General features: G+C 42.6%; 1 protein-coding gene across 2 annotated transcripts in view; it reads left to right on the top strand.

Moving 5' to 3' along the window:
• LOC105471801 (MER proto-oncogene, tyrosine kinase) overlaps nucleotides 1-19087 on the top strand; it is a 133581-nt gene that overhangs the window by 71901 nt on the left and 42593 nt on the right. For both annotated transcript variants that reach the window (XM_071077098.1, XM_071077099.1), the window contains 2 exons: nucleotides 6593-6776; nucleotides 13874-14025. In XM_071077098.1, the coding sequence (XP_070933199.1) occupies nucleotides 6593-6776; nucleotides 13874-14025 (336 nt within the window). The remainder of the gene's footprint in view (nucleotides 1-6592; nucleotides 6777-13873; nucleotides 14026-19087) is intronic.

Genomic DNA, 19087 nt, shown 5'->3' with positions numbered 1-19087 from the left:
AGACATGAGCCACCGTGCCCAGTCAAGACCAGGAAGAGTTCATTTTTAAGGTCCCAAAACACATGCTTATGACCAGGAGTTGAGGAAGCCAGGCACTCCCCAGTGTGGCTCCTCCTGGGCTGGTGGCCATGAAGGACAGAAGGGCCAGCACAAGATAGATCGTCTGTGCTATTGAGCGTAGCACCTTAGCCAGTGTCACCTGGGGATCCTGGGCATTACAGGCCTTGTGGAGTCTTCAGACATTTTTCACTGCTGCCTAGAATGGGTATGAAACAATGCCATTACCTATCCTAAAATGATACCTTGCCCATGATGTAAGCTCTGCTCTTGAGTGTTCACTTCATAAAAATGAGAATGGTGGCAGTAACACAACTGTTTACTAAGGGACCACAATGGCCCAGGGGCTTTGCAAACATTATCTTACTTAAAACACACCAGCACTGCAGGCTCAGAGTACTCACACAGCCTGTGAGTGGCAGAACCAGAACTCAAGCCCGGGAAGCTCCAATGCCTACAGCAGCGCTCGGAACCATCAGCTCTTCCGTCTCAGGAGAGACATGGCATTTGGGAGCAGGTCACCGAACATGCAGGAATTATCCACTAGAAGTATGAATGCCTGGTACTTATTCATACAGTAGGGTCAGGAATTAGTTTACTAAATATCCGGTCTCATTAGTTAAAAATATGTTAACTTGACACAGGCCAACTCAGCTCAAAGAATTTTGTGTTGACAACTAGATGTTTTTACTTGGTAGTCAAATTATTTTCTCTGTTCTTACCGCCTCCAACTCTTATCTAACAGCTGTTCCTTCCCTGAACAGGAAAAGCCTGTATTATCCCTAAAATAGCCTCCACCCTCACCCACCGCCTCCAGCCTTTCTTAATTCTTGCTCAGTTTTTTTTTTTGTAAGCCTCCCAAGCACTGGTAAGTGTTAGGAATTCTTATTGCATCTACAATTCCTCACCAGGAATGGCCTTTTTTGTGATTGATTTTTTTAACACCTTTTTTTGAGATATAGTTTACTTTTTTAAAAAAAAATTTGAGGGCGCGGTGGCTCAAGCCTGTAATCCCAGCACTTTGGGAGGCCGAGGCGGGTGGATCACGAGGTCAGAAGATCGAGACTATCCTGGCTAACATGGTGAAACCCCGTCTCTACTAAAAATACAAAAAACTAGCCGGGCGTGGTGGCGGGCGCCTGTAGTCCCAGCTACTTGGGAGGCTGAGGCGGGAGAATGGCGTGAACCCGGGAGGCGGAGCTTGCAGTGAGCCGAGATCACGCCACTGCACTCCAGCCTGGGAGACACAGCGAGACTCCGTCTCAAAAAAAAAAAAAAAAAAAAAAAAAAATTTGAGACGTAGTCTCACTCTGTTGCCCAGGCTGGAGTGCAGTGGCACAATCTCGACTCACTGCAACCTCTGCCTCCTGGGTTCAAGCAATTCTCCTGCCTCACCCTCCTGAGTAGCTGGGACTACCGGCCAGTGCCACCACACCCACCTAATTTTTGTACATTTAGTAGAGATGGGGTTTCACCATGTTGACCAGGCTGGTCTTGAACTCCTGACCTCAAGTGATCCACCAGCCTCGGCCTCCCAAAGTGCTGGGATTACATGTGTGAGCCACCACGCCCAGCTGAGATATATTTTATATACCATAATATTCACCCCTTATTTAAAATGTACAATTTAACGGCATTTAGTATATTCAAGAGTTGTACAGCCATTACCACTGTCTAATTGTGTCTGTATCTAATTTGTCTGTAGTTTTCTTGTGGTAGCTTTTTCTGGTTTTGGCATCAGTGTAATATTGACCTTCTAGAATAAGTGTGAAAGTCCTCCTCCTCCTCCTCCTCCCCCTGTCCCTCCTCCACCTCCCCCTCCTCCTACCTTCCCCTCCTCTCCCCTCCTCCTCCTCCCTCCTCCTCCTCCTTCTTTTCTTGGAAGAGTTTGTGAAAGATTGATGTTAAATCTTCTTTAAATATTTAATAAAATTTGTTCTCTTTGCGCAAAGTTTTTTCAATACTAGCTCAATCTTTTTACTTGGTATACATCTATTCAGATTTTCTATTACTTCTTGAGTGAGCTTTGGTAGTTTCTATGTTATAGGAATTTGAACATTTCATCTTAGTTATCTAATTTATTGGTATGCAATATAGTACGTAGTATTCCGTTATAACCTTTTTTATTCTTTGAGGTTAGTAATAAGATCTCCTGTTTCACTCCAGCTTTTAGTAATTTGTTTTCCCTCTTATTTTTCTTAGTCCAGCTAAAAGTTTGTCAATTTTATTGATCTTTTTGAATAACCAACTTTTGATTTTGTAAATTTTTTCTATTTTCTATTATCTGTTTGATTCATTTCTGCCTTAATTTTTGTTTCTTTTTTTTTCTGTTTGGTTTAGTTTGCTCTTTTTCTAGTTTTGTAAGGTAGAGGTTAGGTTATTGATTGTGTTTTTTTATTTAAAAAAATAGGCATTTACACTCTACATTTCCCTGTAAGCACTGCGTTAGCTGCATCCCATAAGGTTTTGTTGTTGTTAATTTCAAGTTTTCTGTCATTTTCCTTGTGATTTTTTTTTGTACTCTTGAGTATTTAGAAGTGTGTATTTAAATTGTCACATAATTATGAATTTCCCAAATTTTCTTCCTTTACTGATTTCTAGTGTTATTCTACTGTGTTTGCAGAATATACTTCATATGACTGTGATCCTTTTAAATTTCTTAAGGCTTGTTTTATGACCTAAGTTCTATCCTAGAGAAAGTTTTGTGTGCGCCTGAGAAGAATGTACATTCGGCTGTTGTTGGAGGAAGTGTTTTGTGCATGTTGTTCAGGTCTCGTTGGTTTAGAGTCTTCGGTCTTCTGTTGCCTTGCTGATATTCTGTCTCATGGTTCCATCTGTTATTGAAAGTGGGGAATTGAGATCTCAACTCCTATTTTGAATTGTCTATTTCTCCCTTCCAGTCTATCAGTTTTTGCTTCATGTTATTTTGGGGCTCTGTTTTTAGAAATATCCAGGCCTCTTTCCCTAGAGGTAGACATTTATTTATTTATTTGTTTGTTTGTTTGTTTGAGACAGAGTTTCGCTCTTGTTGCCCAGGCTGGAGTGCAATGACGCGATCTCGACTCACTGCCACCTCTACCTCCCGGGTTCAAGCAATTCTCCTGCCTCAGCCTCCTGAGTAGCTGGGACTACAGGCACCTGCCACCACGCCCGGCTATCTTTGTGTTTTTAGTGGAGATGTAGTTTCATCATGTTGGCCAGGCTGAGGTAGACATTTATATAACAGGGACATAACTGAAGCATAGGCCAGCCCTTTTTAAAACTGTTACCAAAGCGCTGAGCTGTTTGAAGAGCCTGAGAGGACATGAAACACGAGGATGGTGAGCTTCAGTGAGACTCTCAGGAAGAGTACCGCGCCACCTTGAGACAGCAGGTCTCAGGGTGACGTGAGGTGGGCAGGATGGTTGAAAAGTCTGAAAACACCAGGTCACCCCTGATGATGGAAGATGATCACACACAAGCTTTACCTGCTCTGTCTCCGCCATGGTTTTGGGTTTTCATGGTACAGATGAAAAAGCATCCTGAGACGGCCAAATTCCAGTCCTTTCTTGCCCATCTTGGATTCTGTGGTGCTGGATATGGTGATTCTGTTCTTGTCCCCCTTGGCTAGCTCAGCCTCCGTTCATCCTTTCTCTTTTCCATCTCTGGTAGGCTTTCCAGATTTGGCAAATAAGAATACGGAACACCCAGTTAAACTACACGAATAATCTCGTGACATACCTACCTATACTGAACAGTTACTTGTTGTTTCTTTGAAATTCAAGTTTAACTAGGTGTCCTTTATATTCTCTGGCAGTCCTACTGGGGTTAATCGGCACAAGCTCTAAAAGTTATCTTTTCTATTCTGTCATTAACAGTGTATTCCCATTTTTTGAAGGGACCAAGTATGGCTTTGTAAAATTATAATTTTAAACTCTGACTCGGGACTAAATGAATGTTTTGGATGAGATTCAGATCCATGCGCTAGCAGGACACACCCTCTCACTTCCTTTGGTCCTGATCTTAGCTCTTTTCTTCACCCATTTTTGGGCCACACACTCCATTTCTATTTTGAGCTCTCCCACGTACTTCTTGCCACTTCATGCGCTCTTTTCCCTGAGGACCCACTGACTGAGAAGGGCTATTATAGAAACCCTGTTTTCCTCTAGGAACGTGCTCTCAGAGAGCGTCCCTGTGCCTGGAAATGCTCCCCACGTGTCTCCGGAAGTGGGGCGGGGAGGAGAGCCAAAGGTTTCCTCCACCTTCGCTTTGGTGGTTGGTCACCAGGAAGTAGGTGCACACTCTAAAGTGAAACAAACAAAAAGTGATGTCTGCCAACAGCCACCACCAAGACAAGCATCCGGGTTCTTGTTTCTCCTCTGGTGGCTCCTCAGGTCAAATGATACCTTCTTGTCTCCCATGGGGTCTGAGTCAGAGGAGAAACTCAGCCCCCACACCATACTCCTGCTATCCGCCAGGGGATTTGGAATTCCAGAATGTGTATTTCTGGTTCATTGACCTAAGATGCAAACACACATAGCCTGAAATTATAGTACTGTATATCCACAGCCCAGAACTGCAAGCCCGTTATTAACAGCAATACATTTTGTGGCCTGAGGATTTTTCCCAAATTGCTCTCAGTTGCTTGTTTTACCCGATATCATTTTGTCTGTTCTGATTTTATAAGTGCCACATATTATAGAAATTTTGAAAAAGCATGTAGTGGAAAACAAAATCCCATACTCTCCCTTATCCCCATACCCAGACAGGAGGTATGCAAGGAAAGAGATGGAAGTTTCACCCAGGACTAGATTTGTGCTGGGAATCGCCCTCTCTTGCCTATGCATACAGAGATTTGGAGAGGGATGTGGAGAGACTGGTGGAGTTATGGAGGGAAAGATAGGCAGTATGTTTAAAGGAGATTTGGAGAAAAGTTTTCTGGAGGAGGGGCAAATGACCCTTTCCTATATCTTCCCATCAAAGAAAAGAAAAAAAAAGCCAAGAATCTACATTTCCTGTGTGTGCTTCTGGAACTGAATTTCTGTTGGGGTCAAAGGGGTTAAGAATAAAGGCCACACTAAAATTAGCCTCAGGATGGGTGCATTGGCTCATGCCTGTAATCCTAGCACTTTGGGAGGCCAAGGCAGGCAGATCCCTTAAATCAGGAGTTCAAGACCAGCCTGACCAACATGGTAAAACCCTGTCTCTACTTAAAAAAAAAAAAAGCCAGGCATGGTGGCAGGCACCTGTGATCCCAGCTACTCTGGAGGCTGAGGTGGGAGAATCACTTGAACCTGGGAGACGGAGGTTGCAGTGAGCTGAGATCGCACCATTGCACTCCAGCCTGGGCAACAGATTGAGACTCTATCTCAAGAAAAGTAATAATAATAACAATAAAATAAAATAAAGTTAGCCTCAAGGCAAGAGCAGCGTTCCTCAGGTTACATAATAAAAAGAAAGATTAAGAAACACTGGGCGTGGTGGCTCACGACTGTAATCCCAGCACTTTGGAAGGCCAAAGGCGGGCGGATCACCTGAGGTCAGCAGTTCAAGACCAGCCTGGCCAACATGGTGAAACCCTGTCTCTACTAAAAATACAAAATTAGCAGCGCGTGGTGGCACATGCCTGTAATTCCAGCTACTCAGGAGGCTGAGGCAGGAGAATTGCTTGAATCCAGGAGGCAGAGGTTGCAGTGAGCTGAGATCATGCCACTGCACTCCCGCCTGGACAACGGGAGCAAAATTCTATCTCAAAAAAAAAAAAAAAAAAAAAAAAAAACAAAGAAAGAAAGAGGCCGGGCGCGGTGGCTCAAGCCTGTAATCCCAGCACTTTGGGAGGCCGAGACGGGCGGATCACGAGGTCAGGAGATCGAGACCATCCTGGCTAATATGGTGAAACCCCGTCTCTACTAAAAATACAAAAAAATAGCCGGGCGAGGTGGTGGGCGCCTGTAGTCCCAGCTACTCGGGAGGCTGAGGCAGGAGAATGGCGTAAACCCGGGAGGCGGAGCTTGCAGTGAGCTGAGATCCGGCCACTGCACTCCAGCCTGGGCGACAGAGCGAGACTCCGTCTCAAAAAAAAAAGAAAGAAAGAAACCCATCCTCTAAAAGCAGAATTTGGGAAATATTTCCTTTAAAAGGCAAAATATTAAATATTTCAGGGTTTGTCAGCACATATTATATCTGTTATCTCTGTTGCATATTCCATGAAGCAGCTGAAAGAAGTCAAGAATCGAAGAAGTTCTAAGAGAGGAGAGGTTTTATTTTATAGTATAATATGAATTTTAATCATCATAATTATTTGCTCCATTACCTGCCACAGTGAGAACTGTTTATTGTTATTTTAGGTGTTTTCCTCAGGTGTTCAGTTATTGTCCGAGTGGCATGAGTAACACACAGTGATGCTGGCGGGAAAATGTGTGTGTGCCCAGAAAGGAAGCAGGTCCTTCCCCTCAGCATAGAGGAAGGGCCACGTGCACCAAATACACGTATGCCCCGTGCCTGACATTCCCACCTCCTTACTAACGGCCCGTCCTCGTGTTTACTCTTCGTTTAGGTCAAGGAAGTTGATCCACTGAGTAATGGCTCAGTCATGATTTTTAACACCTCTGCCTCACCACATATGTATCAAATCAAGCAGCTGCAAGCCCTGGCTAATTACAGCATTGGCGTTTCCTGCATGAATGAAATAGGCTGGTCGGCAGTGAGCCCTTGGATTCTAGCCAGCACGACTGAAGGAGGTAATTCCTGGGGTTCAGAATGTATATTGCCCCCAATGGCATGTGATTCAACAAACCCTTCCCAGTGCCCTGACTGAGAGTTGAAATTTTGCTTTGTTTGGACTTTGTCTCTGGAGGAGAAAATTATTGAGGAGACTGATGAAAATGGGAAAGATATTTCCTCCATACTTTAAAAGCATTTAGTGACAAAACTTAGCCGTGTTATGTATAGGTAATCTTTTCTTGTACATAGAAGAAGATAATAGCAGCACACTTTAAAACATGCTCTCTCACAACACATCAATCAATACATGTTACCAACACAATAGTCAATACAGAAGCCTTTGGTGACCCCAACATATGTGAGGATTTCTCTCCACCAGCAAGCAGTCAGCTCTGCAGCGGAGACCAGCTGAGTGTCCTCCAATTTCAGTCTGACACTACATGGAGATAGCTTCAGATCCCACAGGTTGAGGGCTGGATCCCCAGGCCTCCCCTCCCTCCCGTCCCCGACCCCAGCCTTTAGATGCCAATCACAAATCTTGACCTCTGGAACTTCTGACTGACCAAGTGTTTCCCATGACCTCAGCTTTGTGTCCAATTAATTTGCTGGAACGGTTCACAGACCTCAGGGAAGTACTTACATTTACCAGTTTATCATAAAGGATATTACAAAGGATACAAATGAAGAGATGTGGAGGATGAGGTATAGAGGGAAAGGGCATGGAGCTTCCATGTCCTCCCTGGGCGCACCACCCTCCAGGAACCTCCACGTGTTCAGTTATCTGGAAGCTCTCTGAACCCCGCTGTCTTGGTCTTTTGGTGGAAGTTTCATGATGTCAGCATTCCTTCCTCCAGGTTATGGGTCAGGACCCCCTTTGTAATAAGGGTCTTGTGACCCACAGTCAGAAAGATGGGGAGGATTAGAGTCCTGCATAGAGGCCCGTGAAAGGAGGGCAGGAAGAACTCAAAGAGATTGTTTCCTGAGGCCTGCCCCTGAGGCGTAAAGCCCCCAACATCACAGCAAAAGATTGTAACCAGGGCTATGGGAGTTGTAAGCCAGAGACCATGACAAAAACCTGTGTGTGTGTGCGTGTGTGTAGGTTATTATATATGTGTACATATACACACATATATACATATAAAATAACCCACAAGTCCATTAAAATGTAATGGAATCATTCAAATGGATAGGTTTAATTGCATCATATTTTCTATTTGTTCTATCTGTAATTTGTTCTCCTTTTCTTCTTTTTCTTCATTTAAAAATATTTTTATATTTTTAATACTAATATTTTTATGATTTTTTTTTTATTCTTTGTTTGGCTTATTAGCCATAGCTTTTTTTTCTGTTCTTTTAATGGTTGCTTTAGGATTCACAGTATACATATTTAACTTATCACAGTGTACCTTCGATTTATACCACTTCATATATATTCCATTTTCTCCTTCAGATGTTTTTGGCCGTTGTCAAAGAGTTTACTTTAATGTGTCTTAAAAACCATTGCTACACTGTTGTTATTTTTGTTCAGTCAATAATCTTTTATAGAGAGATTTACACAACCAGGAAAAACACATGTTTATGCCTATAGTTACCATTTCTAGCGGTCTTCCTTTTTTGGTCTTTATATTTTATCTGGCATCATTCTCCTTCTTCCTGAAGAACTTTTTAAAAAATCATTTCTTGTAGTGTGTATCTGCTGGTGTGGTATTCAGCTCCTGTAGTCTGGGGAAAAATATTTATTTTACCTTTGAAGTGTTCTTATTTTTAGCCTTCATTTTTGAAAAGTATTTTTATGAGGTAGAGAACTGTAGGTTCACAGTTTTAGTTTAGTTTTTGTTTTTGTTTTTGTTTTTTACTTTCAGTACATTAAAAGAAGTTGCTCCACTATCTTCTTGCTTGCATTGTTTCCCCACAAGAAATCTGTGGTCATCCTAACTTTGTTCCTTGTATGTAATGTGTCTTTTGTCCCTATTTTCACCCTCATCACTGATTTTGAGCAATTTAATTGTGACATACTTTGGTGTAATTTTATTTATATTCCTTGTGTTTGGAGTTCATTGAACTTCTGGGGTCTCTGTATTTGTTGTTTACATCAAATTTGGAAAAAGTTTGGCCATTACTTCTTTACATTTTTTTCCGTTTCCACCTATCCTCTTTTGTAAGGACTACAGTTACATATATATTAGATCATTTGAAGTTGTCCCATAACTCACTGATGATCTATTATTGCTTTCCCCTTCTTTTCTGTCTGATTTTATTTTGGATAGTTTCTATTGCTATATCTTCAATTTCACTCATCTTTTTTGGTGCAGTATCTAATCTGACATTAGTCCTATCCAGTTTATACTTCATCTCATACACTGTAATTTTTATCTCTTTTTTGCATTTTTCCGTCTCTAACTTTTGGACCATCCAGAATGCACTTATAATTACTTTTCTTTTCTTTTTTCTTTCTTTCTTATCTTCCTTTTTTGAGACAGAGTCTCATTCAGTCACACAGGCTGGAGTGCAGTGCCAATCAGCTCACTGCAGTCTTGAACTGCTGGCTTAAGCAATTCTCCCACCTTCGCCTTCACCTTCTGCGTAGCTGGTACTACAGGCGCATGCCACCAGACCCAACTAATTTTTGTTTTTGTTTGTGTGTGTGTGTGTGTGTGTGTGTGTGTGTGTTTTGGGTATTTTTTGTTTTTTGTTGTTTTTGTTGTTGTTGTTGTTGTTTGTTTCTTTGTTTGTTTTGAGACGGAGTTTCACTCTTGTTGCCCAGGCTGGAGTGCAATGGTGCAATCTCGGCTCATCGCAACATCTGCCTCCCGGGTTCAAGCAATTCTCATGCCTCACCCTCCCGAGTAGCTGGGATTACAGGCATGCACCAGCACGCCCAGCTAATTTTGTATTTTTAGTAGAGATGGGGTTTTCTCCATGTTAGTCAGGCTGGTCTTGAACTCCTGACCTCAGGTGATCCGCCTGCCTTGGCCTCCCAAAGTGCTGGGATTACAGGCATGAGCCACCATACCTGGCGTGTTTTTTGTTTGTTTGCTTGTAGAAACAGGGTTTACTATTTTGCCCAGGCTGCTCTCAAACTCCTCACCTCAAATGATCTTCCCACCTCAGCCTCCCAAAATGTGGGGATTATAGGCATGAGCCACCGTGCCCAGCCTTTTCATAACTGTTTCAATGTCTTTGTTTGCTGTCCTAACATGTATGTTATGTGTGGGTGGTTTCAACTGATTCATTTATGTTTCCACTGTAGGTGGTATTTTTCAGGTTCGTTGCATGCCTGATCATCTTTGACTGGATTACAGACATTGAGAATTTTACAATGTTAGATGCTAGATATTCTTGTATTTCTATAAGTAGTGAGCTTTGTTTTGAGACACAGCTAAGCTAGTGGGAAACAGTTTAATCCTGTAGGGTCTTGCTTTTAAGATTTATTAGGCAGAACCCGAGGAGGGCTCAGTCTCAGGTCAGTTATTACCCACTGCTGACACAAGACCATTCTGTATGCCCTACTCAGTTATTACCCACTGCTGACACAAGACCATTCTGTATGCCCTACTCAGTGCTTCTTGAATCATTAGATTTTCAGTCTGATTGATAGGAACAGGCACTATTGCCTTGCCCCGTGCGAGGCCTGGATACCATTACCTTTAATTGTTTCATGTGGTTCTTTTTCTGTTTTCCTTTAGAGGCATCCTCAGGATTCTGGTGCCTTCTCCTGGGTATTTGCCTTTCTTAGTTTATGCCCTCGTTTTCATGGAGCCCATTCTCAATTAGCTTCCACAGAATGTATACATAAAAAGTAAAGATTGTGGGAACTTGCATGTCCTTATGTAATACTGGCTTAGTAATTTTTTCAAATATAGAATTTTAGGTTGAAATTATTTTCCCTCAGAAGTTTAAAGGTGTTTTCGTATCATTTTTTAGCTTCATGGGTGGCTGTGGAAAATTCTGATACTTAAGTTTTCTATGTGAACTGTTTTTCAGTTTTAGTTTTTAAAATATCTTTTTCATCCTGGTTCTGTGATAAGCTGTGATGTGCAATTTGTTTTGGTCATTATCAAGGGCATTCAGTGGCCCCTTTGATCTGGAAATCTGGAAAGTCCTTTGGTCCTTAAACTTTTGTTTTTCCTTTGGAAATGTTCCAATCTCTGTTTTTTCCAGAAATTGTGTTAGACAATTGTTAATTAGACCTCTTTGACTGCTTCCTCAATTTTCTTTTTTCAAATTGGCCTATTTTCTTTGCCCTTTTATTCTACCTTCTTGGAGAGGTACTTGATTTGTCTTCCAATTCTTCTGTTAAATATTTTATTTTACTTATCATGTTGCTAATTTCAAGTTTTTTTCATTGAAAATTGTTTTCTGGTTCTCAATCATGAGAGTCTTTTCTGGATATCTCAATTCTTTTTTGTTTGTTTGTGTTTAGTTTTCTCTAGTTCCCTACACCGGCTTTGTCTCCTCTAAGCCCTCTGTTCTATGTGGTTTTTTTGGTCCCTAACATTCAGTCGGGGGGCTTCCCCAGACCTCTGCTAATTTCTGCTGTCTGTTCCTATGGAAGAGTGAAGAGTCCTTGATTTGACTGGAACTTGGGCAGAGCTTGTAGGCTTCACTATCAGATGCCTTAAGTGTTTTGATCCAGATACTCCCAAGTGTCAAAATTGGTTTCTTTCCTCTGTAGCCGCCGACTTCCTCTAGAAAAGAAGTCTCCTGCCCCAGGAATTAAACGTGGCTGCTGATATTCTAGTAGCCAGGTGGGTGGGAAGGGAAGGTAGAGTCCTTGCCATTTAGTGTGTAAACTTTCACTTATTTTCCCAGGTTTCAGCCTGGCTCCTTATCATGCCTCCATTCTACAGGTGCTCTAAGTTTAGTGGCTTTCTGCTTCAGAGAAGAAATCACCCTGTGTCCTATGGCTATTTGAGGGCATACTTGCCAGGTGTGTAGGCATGGAGAAGACAGACTTTGAGAAGCAACTATTTCTTAATCAGACTTCCAATCACTCTTTCCAGTTTTCGTCCCTGTTTTACTACCTGGGCCCACAGCTTCTGAGCTGCTCTGTGGTTCTTTGGGGGAACATTGGCTTGCTGAGTTAATGATACCTTCTTCATCTCTTTTTCAGCTTTCAAATATGTGTTGAAATCTCTCTTCTACTGTTGACTCCCCTTTGCCTTGTGAGTTTATATCTTTTTAAATTCTTTATTGCCATCATAGAGGGGTTTTGGGAGGAGGCAGACTTACACACGTGTTGTGTTGGCCATATTTTTCCACAAATTCTACAACAGGTTTGAAAGTGTGTGACTGATTTCATAGGGCAGCTTCAGTTGTGTGGCATTTTCTAAGCTGAAATTCATTTTAACTTCATGATGACTGTTTCTGGGATCAGCAGAGAAAAAGAGGGTTATAGTATCCTTTCACACATATCTGAAATATATAATTTAACCTCCCCTCATTCAACTACATGCAACAGTTTGGTGTATATTATTCCAATTGTTATTATTCTTTCTAGATATAGAAGATTTATTTTTTTTAATTTCTAAAATGGATCTATATACTTTTCACAATCTGATTTTTTTCCCCCATTGGATTTTTTTTTCATATCAATACATGTGATATACCTAATTCTTTCCAGTGGCCAGGTAATTAAGTATTCCATTGGAAAATGTATCAAAATTTATATTATTATTATTATTGTTACTTGAGACAGAGTCTCACTCTGTTGCCCAGACTGGAGTGCAGTGGCATGATCTCGGCTCACTGCAACCTCCGCCTACCAGGTTATATCGTAATTATTGACCGAGCATTGCATTTATTTCTATTTGTCATTATTATGCTGCAATAAATATAATATCACCTATAGATTAAATTCCTAGAAATGGTAAAATATTTGGTCAGAGAGCATATTATTTTTAATTTTAATAGATATAGTTATGTTCTTCTCTCCCAAAAAAGACTGTAGTAATGATCTTAACTTGTTTCCCAAATTATTTTATACACGTACACACATGTGCACACTCACACACACACACACACACACGCACGCACTTTTTAAATGTGTTGACAGATTAGCTCTGTTCAGATCATCAGTAACTTGCCTCTGGACTTTAAAATGGTGGCTGCATTCTGAGCTCAGCAGTGTTTCCTACCTTGTGCATCTCAGATGCCACCAAGCTGATCTCCAACTGGCCGTGTTGACTTTCTGCCCCACAGGTTTGTCGTGGAGAACATTGTTCAAGTTGTGTCTGCTTCACTTCCCCAGGAGTCCAGAGCACCACCCACCCTTCCTTCCCTGCCTTCCTCTTCTTTGCTGTTTTACTGTAGGTGCTCATGAAATTTCCTTTTTTTTTTTTCTTTGGAGATGGGGTCTTGCCCTGTCACCCAGGCTAGAGTGCAGTGGTGCAATCACAGCTCACTGCAGCCTTGACTTTCCAGGGTCAAGTGATCTTTCCTCAGCCTCCCAAGTAGCTGGGACTACAGCCCTGTGCTATCATACCCAGCTAATTTTTTTATTTTTAGTGGCAATGTTGCCCAGGCTGGTCTCAAACTCCTGACCTCAAGCAATCCTCTCCCTCTGGCCTCCCAAAGTGCTGGGATTATAGGCATGAGCCACCATACCTGGCCAACGTTTTCTGATTTTCTTTCTCTTTCTCTTGTTTTCTCTTTCTCTTTCTTTCCTTCTTTTCTTCCTTGCTTGCTTTTTCTGCCCAGACTGAAGTGCAGTGGCATGATCCCATCTAACTGTAGCCTCAACCTCCTGGGCTCAAGGAATCCTCCTGCCTCTATCTCCGGAGGGACTGGGACTACAGATGTGCACCAAGCAGTCAGCTAATTTTTTAGTTTTTTGTTTCGTTTTGTAGAGAGGGTCTCGCTCTGTTCTGGCTGACATTTTCTACTTAAGAAATGGATTTCTAGGCTTCAGTAACCTAAAAGGGCTCACTGATTTAAAACTCATTGATTTCTCAGTGAAAACCTTAGTTGAGAAGGTGAAAATGTGCTATAAGTCTTGGTCTCATTGGAGTGCTTTTCACAGAGCATTTGAAAAACAAACACTTGAAAACCCAGATGAGAATGCATCTGTGTGTGCTTTGTGGTTCTTCATTCTTCTCTCCTTTTTCTTTTGCAGCCCCATCAGTAGCACCTTTAAACGTCACTGTGTTTCTGAATGAATCTAGAGATAATGTGGACATCAGATGGATGAAGCCTCTGACCAAGCGGCAGGCTGGAGAACTGGTGGGCTACCGGATATCCCATGTGTGGCAGAGTGCAGGGATTTCCGTAAGTCTAAACCCTAGAAGAGCACGATTGATCATCTTTCAACTTGCTGGTTTACTTCAGTTTTAGAAGCTTTCATTTGGTTTTGAAGAGACCTGGTGTGATTGAGTTAGGCAAGGCACCTTTCAGGGGAACAGAATATAGTAAATATTAGAGGTGACTGAACAGTTACAAAATTCTAAGGAGTCTTTTGGAACTTTCCTCACTCATTCATTCATTCACTTATTCGTGAGATAGATATAGATTTCATCCTCTGTTATCACCTGACTTTTGCCCTCATGGAATTTAGGCTCTTATAGGAAGACAATGTGGACTACCCAAATTGTAGCATTAGGTCAGGGAGCTACAGGGCTTAGCAGTCCAGCAATTCATGGTCTTTTGGAAATTTCATGGGACTTTGCAAAAGAAGATGATCCGGGAATAACCTCATCCTCATAGAGAATGACAGGAGGTAAGCAGACACCAAAGGAGGGGACTAAGCAAGCTCACTGGCCAGCCTGGCACAGCTGCAGACAAGCCGAAATTAGACATGAGACTTACTGGATCAGGACATGCAGTCTGACACTGCGTAGCACACAACCAGGTGCATCAATCAGATGGCACACGTTCCCTGCCCCACCAAGTCCCATTGGGCAATGTGATGTATCCACTTGGTGGATTGTGCACCTGAGGGTACCAGGGTCAAGGGCTCAGCACCCTGTGTAGTGAGCAGCAAACAAGCTGATCCTCTGTGCAGTTGCACAGTCGTCATGCTGTGGCCATCTTGACCTACTTCATTGCCCATGTGACCGGCCCCAGCATGGCTCAGGGCTGGGGATGGTTAGGCCTTGCACTTTGTCACGCTCAGCAAGGATGAACAAAGATGCTTGGAGCCTGTGGCAGTCTGCCTGTCCCAGAAAAGGTGGTACTTGAATTGGACTTATGTGTCAGTCAAAGTTCTTTAAAGAAACAGCTAATCGAACACGTATGTATAGAAGGAGATTTATGATGAGAAATTGACTCATGCAGTTACGGAGACTGAGACTTCTCACGATCTGCCGTCTGGAAGCTAGAGACCTGGGAGCCAGTGATGTAATTCAGTCCGAGTCTGAAGGCCTGAGAACAGGGGCAGTGGTGTAGATCTCAGTCCAAGGATAGGAGAATACTGATGTCTCAGCTTAAGCATTCAGGCAGAAGAAAAGGGGAGAATTCCTCCTTTCTTTACCTTTTGTTCTTTCTAGGCCCTCAGTGGATTGGATGAGGCCCAGCCACACTGGAGAAGGCAGTCTGTATTAGTGAGTCCCCCATTTCAAATAATAATCTCACTGGAAACACCTTCACAGACACACCCAGAAATCATGTTCAGCCACATAGCTGGGCACCTCTGTCACCCAGTCAAGTTGACACATAATATTAACCATCACAGCTTAGAGTAATCTTGGCAGATGAAGTTTGAGGAGTCTCAGATGGGAAAAGATAACATGAGAGAAGGCACAATATGGCAGCTGGAAGTTCTGACTCACTTGAAGGTCTGGAACATAACCCTTTTGTGAGAGCGAGGTGTGAGATGAAGCTGGATTGAGGAGTTCTGACCCTAAAATGCAGGGCCCTGAAAGTGAGGCCAAGGCAGGTAGAAATTGGTTGATAGCAAGGGAGCCAATGATAAGCATGAACTCAGGAGCACAACTTGAGACTTACAGATCATGATGATGACCTAGATGATTCTTCTTTTATGGATAATTACATTGAATTTGCTGATATGAGTAACCTTGTGTGTGCTTGGAACTGGGTAGGGGTATGGTGGGGGAGCATCAATATGTCAGGTAATTCCTGCCTTATAATCAATCTAAAGCTGGCAAGATCCTTTAGATTTTTGCTAAAGCTGGCAAGTTCAGTGAAGACTGTCTAGTATAAGCACTGGTTTCATTTCACAGTGGCAAACAAAAGGCAAAGGGAATCTACCTGTGAAATAGTGGCTCCCTCCCCACGTACCAGCCAGTGCCCTTCCAACGACTTTGTTAGGCATGACTCCAGTCAAACCCAGAGGGACATTTGATTTTGATTTCTATGAAGTCTAAAGACCACTGCTATGATGTGAACCCTGGACCCACTACAGCAGCAGGAAAGGCAGCTAGATGATGCTGCCTGGGTGTGGTTAGGTGGGCAGCTTCTAGACAGGTTCCCTTCCCACCTGGGAAAGGAAGAGAGTAGGGTAATACTGCCTCCTTTTGTGACACAGAACATCCATGGAAGGGCAGATGCACTGGTTTCATTATCAAGTCTGTCTCTTCTTTACTGTGATCATGGAAAGCATGCTTCTTCTGTGTTGCCGTATTCCTGATCAATCTAACCCTGGTAACAAATTGTATTAGTCTGTACTCACACTGCTAATAAAGACATACCTGAGACTAGGTAATTCTAAAGAAAAATAAGTTTAATGCACTCACAGTTCCATATGGCTGGGGAATCCTCACAATCATGGCAGGAGGCAGAGAAGGAGCAAAGGCACTTCTTACATGGTGGCAGGCAAGAGAGCGTGTGCAGGGGAACTCCCCTTTATAAAACCATAGGATCTCACGAGACATTCACTATCAAGAGAACAGCACAGGAAAACCCTGCCCCCAAGACTCAATTACCTCCCACCAGGACCCTCCCATGACAAGTAAAAATGAGGTTTGGATGGGGACACAGCCAAACCATATCATAGATCCAAATTTTAGCTTCTTCATGACATCTATATGGAGCATCTGTATGTCATCACATACAGATGCTCCATATAGAGATGAACAGGGTGAGTGGGTGAGCAGATGCACCCACCAATGATGCCCAAGCTTCGTTTTAATCATTTTAAGCCACATATCATACAGCATTTATCAAAACTGCCATTTTCTGAAAGGACACTTAAAATTTATTTTGAGTTCCCTGCCTCAGTTTACCTCTCAGGAAGCAGACTGTTGGACGCAATAGGTGATGGAAGTAGAGAAAAAGAAGGCTTAGAAGTCCATGTCGTTCTGCCTCATAGTAAATGATCATGGTATTAATTAATTTTAAATAGCAATCCCGCTTAAAAGTCACAGCTGCGAGAGAAGCAGCCTTTCCTTTCGTCTTTTGTCCCAAGGCATTTGTGCGAGGTGCCTCTGGATTAACTGCATCTCTCCATTGGCTGAGTTGCAGGCATCAAATGCCTCTTTGAGAGAAAGGCTTTTGTTCACAATGCTGAATGCTTGGTAGAGCTGTACTAAACATAAAGGTTCAGCAGGAATTTTTATCTTTCTCTATTTGGCAGAAAATCGTGATTACCAGCAGACACTTAGGCTGTCTAAAACAAGCCAGTTTGTTTAAAGAGCTGCAGGTCATCCTTTCTCCTTCTACTTCTGGCATGGGCGAAAGCTACTTTTCTGAAGGCGGCCTCTTGAGCTGAGGCGTTCTGAAGGGCAGCAATGATGAAAACCTCATGAATGACTGTGGCTGGAGAGCCTTGTGCACTAAATGCCATTAGCAACTCAGCTAGGCTGTGCGTTCTCATTGCCCTTTGTTCAGAACGGTCCCCTCTGCAGGGAGAACAGAACTGCCACAGTTAGGGCCGTGACCTTTCCAGTCACTTACCTCCTTGGGGATGCCAGATCATGCCAGTGAGATCATTTATTGGGCTTTGCACTGTACTTTATGCATCATGACAGTCTTGTGACAACAAAGACCCAGTGGCTCACTTGACTTTGGAAGACATTCTCTGGTGCAGCCAAGTGTCAAGCTTATGATCCAAAACTGGGGGCGAATAAGAACAGAGAAGAAAGGCGGACCCTGGGAGTGCCCTGAAATCCACACCCAAAAGGAAGTTTGAGATGATCTTGGCATCTGTCACTTTGATTTCCTTGAATTTCCTTCATCTCAGAAGGGCAAAGCTTAGACAAAACCTCGTCTCAAAATTATCCTTCCATTTTCATTTTTAGATAACTGACACTAAAGCTACTTCCTTATGCGGGACAGAGCAGTTGGATACTTTTTAAAGATATTTCTCACTTATAACTGTAATTAAGGGTGAGGTTTTTCATATGCATGCAATTTCAGAACTTTCTTGGCAGTCATTTTTGCTTGGCTTGTTGCAGTTACACTGCAGACAGGTCTGTAGCTTTCGTTCCCACCATGGTCATGTCACTTTCAGACTAAGAATCCTTTGATCTTTACTGTATGGATATTTATTATATCTCAATGATGATACCTACTTTTTTTGTTCTATTTTTCTTGCAGTTACTTGCCTTCCAAATCAGAGCTTAAAATCCAAAGATAAGGAGCAAATACAATGTGTTCTCTTTGAAGTTGGAGGCAGGTCTTGCTCGTCTTTGTACTGTCTGAACACAGGGCCTTGACCTTGCTTTGTAGGCACTTACGGCATTATGGATTTGATCTGTGGGCCCAGCTACACCATCTAAACCAGCTGGAGAATTTCTCTCTGTGAAGGGGACAGTCTTTTATTAAGTTGGACTAGTATTTCCCACCCCACCCTCATTCCCATAAAGTGTCTGTGCATCTTCCGTGAAAAAAGAGTTCAGTGAGCAAACAGAGTTATAAAATATTGCATATTATACCACCTTGAAGGTCCAACATGTATACTGGCAAGTTCAAGGCTCTTTGAAGTTCAACAGAAAATAAATCTGTTTAACTTTGACCCAGAATCGCCTAAACGTTAGGCAGAGACACATTTTTATACGTGCAATTTTTATGGAGCGCATTGCTTTGGGTTTATTGCTCCAATGCTAGTTTACTCTTCGTTTTCAAAGGGTATAGATCTTAGAAGGAATCTCATAGCAGAGATTCTTATAGCCTTGAGACAGCATGATATGTAGAACCAAATTTTTTTTTTTTTTTTGAGACAGAGTCTCACTCTGTCGTTCAGGCCGGAGTGCAGTGGCACAATCTCGGCTCACTGCAACATCTGCCTCCCGGAAAACCAACTTCTTTAAAGACTCAGGGAAGCTGCAGTGTACTTGGCCCAAGACCTTGGCCTCCTAACAAGTTCCCCTAATGAGCTGAGCTGTGTGCCTGGATGTTGGCATGTGCCCACCACCTCTTCCTTTCTCCTTTTCTC

This window comes from Macaca nemestrina, chromosome 13 (genome assembly GCF_043159975.1).
Source record: "Macaca nemestrina isolate mMacNem1 chromosome 13, mMacNem.hap1, whole genome shotgun sequence".
NCBI lineage: Eukaryota > Metazoa > Chordata > Mammalia > Primates > Cercopithecidae > Macaca > Macaca nemestrina.
This window is presented reverse-complemented; position numbering and strand designations above follow the sequence as displayed.